This window comes from Bacillus rossius, chromosome 3, assembly GCF_032445375.1.
Source record: "Bacillus rossius redtenbacheri isolate Brsri chromosome 3, Brsri_v3, whole genome shotgun sequence".
In the NCBI taxonomy this organism is placed as follows: Eukaryota; Metazoa; Arthropoda; class Insecta; order Phasmatodea; family Bacillidae; genus Bacillus; species Bacillus rossius.
This window is the reverse complement of record NC_086332.1, coordinates 42,326,637-42,332,950: the sequence shown is the minus strand read 5'-3', so window position 1 is coordinate 42,332,950 and position 6,314 is coordinate 42,326,637. Positions and strand designations below refer to the sequence as shown.

At 59.3% G+C, this 6,314-nt stretch overlaps 1 protein-coding gene across 1 annotated transcript; it reads right to left on the bottom strand.

Moving 5' to 3' along the window:
- Positions 1–651: 651 nt before the first annotated feature.
- LOC134531279 (proline-rich protein 36-like) lies at positions 652–6,057 on the bottom strand. Its single transcript, XM_063366971.1, has 8 exons — positions 6,054–6,057; positions 3,982–4,179; positions 3,564–3,855; positions 3,176–3,447; positions 2,971–3,093; positions 2,263–2,844; positions 2,014–2,131; positions 652–1,897 (listed from the first exon to the last, which is right to left on the bottom strand). The coding sequence occupies exons 1-8, from the start codon at positions 6,055–6,057 to the stop codon at positions 652–654; spliced, it is 2,835 nt and encodes a 944-aa protein (XP_063223041.1).
- Between the last annotated feature and the right edge of the window lie 257 nt (positions 6,058–6,314).

Sequence of the window (6,314 nt, the reverse complement as noted above, 5' to 3'; positions counted from 1 at the left end):
GCGAATTTTTCCGGTCCCTATCCATGATATAACTTGCATTTCTGTGCTATATGTTGTTTTAACTTTCTTTCCGGTGTTATGCGACGTTTTGACATGTTTATTTCGGTTTTACCGCAATTTACCACATAAACTTGTCCTTACTTATAGATACAAAAATTATTAACATAGTAAGTGCCAGAAGTCTTTATATTTAATATTCCAGCACAAAATTATGTGGGTCATCCCATCATAATATTTGCGGTAAAGAAACCTTTACCGCAGTTTTCTTATCTGCGAGGCAAAACACAGGTACTGCAACATTGACTACACAAATGTATAAATAATTATCTAAATTATCACAGATATTTTTGATCGCTTAAAAAACATTGGCAGATCCTGAACGGGGGGCGGGAGGGAGGTGGCATAGTGGCATCCCTCCCCTGAACCCTGAATTATTTTCATATTTTCTCATAATTCCTAATAATAGTTTCCCAACCTTACTTAAGTACTATTTTACTGCAGTTCTACAGATAATAGCTGAGTTTTTTAAACCACAAATAAAATGTACTTAGATTTTATTAGGAAAATTTCATTTTGCCCTCCCCTGAGCTTCAACCCAGATCCGCCCTGTGGTGGTTGCTTGCCTTTGACGTGACTGGTTTGGACCGCGGCTCACGAGTATGACGGATCGCAGGGCATCCACAGCGGAGCGCGGCCGTCAGTCAGCGGGGAAAAGCAACCACCACGCCACGAAGCACTCGCCGACACGGTGACGGGCAGGGAAGCGGGGGAACCGCCACGGAGCACTCGCCGACACGGTGTCGGGCGGGACAGCGGGGAAACCGCCACGGAGCACTCGCCGACACGGTGTCGGGCGGGGCAGCGGGGGAACCGCCACGGAGCACTCGCCGACACGGTGTCAGGCGGGGCAGCGGGGGAACCGCCATGGAACACTCGCCGACACGGTGTCGGGCGGGGCAGCGGGGGAACCGCCACGGAACACTCGCCGACACGGTGTCGGGCGGGGCAGTGGTGGAACCGCCACGGAGCACTCGCCGACACGGTGTGGGGCGGGTCTGCGGGGGAACCGCCAAGAGCACTCGCCGACACGGTGTCGGGCGGGGCAGCGGTGGAACCGCCACGGAGCACTCGCCGACACGGTGTCGGGCGGGCCAGCGGGGGAACCGCCACGGAGCAATCGCCGACACGGTGTCGGGCGGGGCAGCGGGGGAACCGCCACGGAACACTCTCCGACACGGTGTCGGGCGGGGCAGCGGGGGAACCGCCACGGAACACTCGCCGACACGGTGTCAGGCGGGGCAGCGGGGTAACCGCCACGGAGCACTCGCCGACATGGTGTCGGGCGGGTCTGCGGGGGAACCGCCAAGAGCACTCGCCGACACGGTGTCGGGCGGGACAGCGGGAAAACCGCCACGGAGCACTCGCCGACACGGTGTCGGGCAAGGCAGCGGGGGAAATGCCACGGAGCACTCGCCGACACGGTGTCGGGCGGGACAGCGGGGGAACCGCCACGGAGCACTCGCCGATACGGTGTCGGGCGGGTCTGCGGGGGAACTGCCACGGAGCACTCGCCGACACGGTGTCGGGCGGGGCAGCGGGGGAACCGCCACGGAGCACTCGCCGACACGGTGTCGGGCGGGGCAGTGGGGGAACCGCCACGGAGCACTCGCCGACACGGTGTCGGGCGGGGCAGAGAGGGAACCGCGACGGAGCACTCGCCGACACGGTGTCGGGCGGGGCAGTGGGGGAACCGCCACGGAGCACTCGCCGACATGGTGTCGGGCGGGTCTGCGGGGGAACCGCGACGGAGCACTCGCCGACACGGTGTCGGGCGGGGCAGCGGGGGAACCGCCACGTAGCACTCGCCGACACGGTGTCGGGCGGGTCTGCGGGGGAACTGCCACGGAGCACTCGCCGACACGGTGTCGGGCGGGTCTGGGGGGGAACCGCCACGGAGCACTCGCCGACACGGTGTCGGGCGGGGCAGCGGGGGAACCGCCACGGAGCACTCGCCGACACGGTGTCGGGCGGGGCAGCGGGGGAACCCCCACGGAGCACTCGCCGACACGGTGTCGGACGAGGCAGCGGGGGAACCGCCACGGAGCACTCGCCGACACGGTGTCAGGCGGGTCTGCGGGGGAACCGCCACGGAGCATTCGCCGACACGGTGTCAGGCGGGTCTGCGGGGGAACTGCCACGGAGCACTCGCCTACACGGTGTCAGGCGGGTCTGCGGGGGAACTGCCACGGAGCACTCGCCGACACGGTGTCGGGCGGGGCAGCGGGGGAATCGCCACGGAGCACTCGCCGACACGGTGTCGGGCGGGGCAGCGGGGGAACCGCCACGGAGCACTCGCCGACACGGTGTCGGGCGGGGCAGCGGGGGAACCCCCACGGAGCACTCGCCGACACGGTGTCGGGCGGGGCAGCGGGGGAACCGCCACGGAGCACTCGCCGACACGGTGTCGGGCGGGGCAGCGGGGGAACTGCCACGGAGCACTCGCCGACACGGTGTCGGGCGAGGCAGCGGGGGAACCACCACGGAGCACTCGCCGACACGGTGTCAGGCGCGTCTGCGGGGGAACTGCCACGGAGCACTCGCCGACACGGTGTCGGGCGGGGCAGCGGGGGAACCGCCACGGAGCACTCGCCGACGCGGTGTCAGGCTTGGCAGCGGGGGAACTGCCACGGAGCACTCGCCGACACGGTGTCGGGCGGGACAGCGGGGAAACCGCCACGGAGCACTCGTCGACACGGCCGCCACGGAGCACTCGCCGACATGGTGTCGGGCGGGTCTGCGGGGGATACCGCCACAGAGCACTCGCCAATACGGTGTCGGGCGGGTCTGCGGGGGATACCGCCACAGAGCACTCGCCAATACGGTGTCGGGCGGGTCTGCGGGGGATACCGCCACAGAGCACTCGCCAATACGGTGTCGGGCGGGTCTGCGGGGAATACCGCCACAGAGCACTCGCCAATACGGTGTCGGGCGGGTCTGCGGGGGATTCCGCCACAGAGCACTCGCCGACACGGTGTCGGGCGGGTCTGCGGGGGAACTGCCACGGAGCACTCGCCGACACGGTGTCAGGCGGGTCTGCGGGGGAACCGCCACGGAGCATTCGCCGACACGGTGTCAGGCGGGTCTGCGGGGGAACTGCCACGGAGCACTCGCCTACACGGTGTCAGGCGGGTCTGCGGGGGAACTGCCACGGAGCACTCGCCGACACGGTGTCGGGCGGGGCAGCGGGGGAATCGCCACGGAGCACTCGCCGACACGGTGTCGGGCGGGGCAGCGGGGGAACCGCCACGGAGCACTCGCCGACACGGTGTCGGGCGGGGCAGCGGGGGAACCCCCACGGAGCACTCGCCGACACGGTGTCGGGCGGGGCAGCGGGGGAACCGCCACGGAGCACTCGCCGACACGGTGTCGGGCGGGGCAGCGGTGGAACTGCCACGGAGCACTCGCCGACACGGTGTCAGGCGGGTCTGCGGGGGAACTGCCACGGAGCACTCGCCGACACGGTGTCGGGTGAGGCAGCGGGGGAACCACCACGGAGCACTCGCCGACACGGTGTCAGGCGCGTCTGCGGGGGAACTGCCACGGAGCACTCGCCGACACGGTGTCGGGCGGGGCAGCGGGGGAACCGCCACGGAGCACTCGCCGACGCGGTGTCAGGCTTGGCAGCGGGGGAACTGCCACGGAGCACTCGCCGACACGGTGTCGGGCGGGACAGCGGGGAAACCGCCACGGAGCACTCGTCGACACGGCCGCCACGGAGCACTCGCCGACATGGTGTCGGGCGGGTCTGCGGGGGATACCGCCACAGAGCACTCGCCAATACGGTGTCGGGCGGGTCTGCGGGGGATACCGCCACAGAGCACTCGCCAATACGGTGTCGGGCGGGTCTGCGGGGGATACCGCCACAGAGCACTCGCCAATACGGTGTCGGGCGGGTCTGCGGGGAATACCGCCACAGAGCACTCGCCAATACGGTGTCGGGCGGGTCTGCGGGGGATTCCGCCACAGAGCACTCGCCGACACGGTGTCGGGCGGGTCTGCGGGGGAACTGCCACGGAGCACTCGCCGACACGGTGTCGGGCGGGACAGCGGGGAAACCGCCACGGAGCACTCGTCGACACGGCCGCCACGGAGCACTCGCCGACACGGTGTCGGGCGGGTCTGCGGGGGATACCGCCACAGAGCACTCGCCAATACGGTGTCGGGCGGGTCTGCGGGGGATACCGCCACAGAGCACTCGCCGACACGGTGTCGGGCGGTTCTGCGGGGGAACTGCCACGAAGCACTCGCCGACACGTTGTCGGGCGGGGCAGTGGGTCCCGTCGACAGGCGGCAGCGAGCACGAGGCAGGCGGTCTCTCCCCGCGACGACGCGCGTCCCGAGCAACAGCTCGCCGCCGACATGTTTACGGCGCGGCTCGCCGGGACCCGGCGCCCCATTTGCATAGAGTCCGGTCCGGGCAGAGACGCGCGCGTGTTTATCGCCCGGCCGGGGCAATAATAATCCGGGCGCTCACGTTCACTTGCTGCGTGACGTTTAGTCGAGTTAGGACATGTGTTGTGTGTATCTCCCGCTAACCCCCTCTCCCCAACCAGCCGGAGCGACTTGTCACCGATGATTATCATAAACCAGGAGATTATCTTGTCCGTAAGTTGTTATCCTGCGTTATCGTTCATGTCATTCTCTTATCTAGTATCGTCCGTTTATTTTACATCCTTTCAAATTGTAGACACCCATCTTTCCTTCGCAACATGGTGTTTTAAGCCTTAACATGGTGGAATCTGATATAGTATTCTAATATCCCACAGATCGTGGTTCATTCGATGCTGCATTACAAACCCAACAATATTCGGATCTTTGATTGCACGTGTGCGTGTAAGCTTGCTTCATTATTTGCGAAAATTTTAAGAGTTCAGGAAATTTTTTTTAATGTTTACAATCACCATTTAAAAACGGGGGGGGGGGGGGGGGGGGGGGGCGGGGGGTGGTTGGACGTTGCTGGTGGTGAATCACATTTTATTCCGTTTTAACGACCGAAGTCAAATTTTAGTTTATCGAAATGAGAACTTTTATGACTCTATTGTGGATGTGAAGGGTGGGCCAGGCATGAAACCAACACAACACTGAGGGAAGCGTATTGGTAGACAACAAATACATTACACATCTCGTTCCGACGGCCAGGGTTGTGATCGACTTGAATGAGGCAGCGACGTATAAAGTTGATTAAATAAACACAATCCAATGGATGCTACAAGGGAATAAAAAATAAATATATTTTTATAACGTTTCGTGTTTAGGTTTGACAATAGCGAAGAAGAGTGAGTGACAGTAGAGATGTGATAAACTTTGAATTACAAAGAGCAACTTGTTATTTTTTATTGCTACCTTAAAAGCTCAAGATCGGGAATCATACAGATTTGATGGTAGGATACAACAATTAACCTTTTTTTCTTGTTTATTGAATATTATAAAATTATACATTGTAGAACGAAAACGACAAAAAAATTTTAGATCCTGAAAGGAAAACTTCTGTTTTTGAGAAATAATCCACGAGTACAATTTTTAATCATAGCCTACAATAAATATATATAGCTGATATTGACACACATTTTCAGCCGAACTTTGAAACGAACACAAAAAATTACAGGTCATTACATTGACAGGCTACCAGTAAAAAAATTCCTCTGTTACCAATATTAGCTGCTACATAACGTTATGTTTATTTGCACGCTACTGAGAATTTGGTAGAAAATGATCAATAACGACATTTGGTTAAGTGTTATTTCACGAAAATTGGGTATATAGGTAGAAGCAGCAACGGTTTGTTATGCTGTTTCAAAATAACTGTAATTTTGACACAACTGTTAAAAATTTGAGAGTATGCTAGTCCACAGCTCCTTTCGAAGTGACAATAATGTTTATTGCCAAAAACCACCTACAATACGAGTGGTGTCTCGTTTGTCTGGGCCACGAGGTCGTGAAAGAGGAAGCACGTGTAGAGAGCACGATGCAAAAACACTTCTGAAAGGACTTGCCCATGACGTATGATAGTAAACCACTAAAGGGTTTGCCTGGGTGGTTTTGGGGAAACCACGGAAAACCAAAAACCGGATTTGAACGAGCGCACCACCCCACTCAGCGGTACGATGAATGTTTTTAAGTTTGAAACTTTTTTGTGCAGCTGTGGACAGACGTGATTGTCAAAGGTTTGTCATAAAATGTTCACATTAGCTTGAATGTACTAAAAAGTCATTTGCTTATCAACGTCGAACTCATTATTATAAAATCGTGTAGAA

Bases quoted from the DNA above. Each gene is read 5' to 3' on its own strand.
- LOC134531279 (XM_063366971.1), bottom strand. The intron at 3,856-3,981 runs GTGCTCTGTGGC...TATCCCCCGCAG, and splicing joins GCCCGACACCGTATTGGCGA to ACCCGCCCGACACCGTATTG. The intron at 3,094-3,175 runs GTAGGCGAGTGC...GTTCCCCCGCAG, and splicing joins GCAGACCCGCCTGACACCGT to ACCCGCCTGACACCGTGTCG.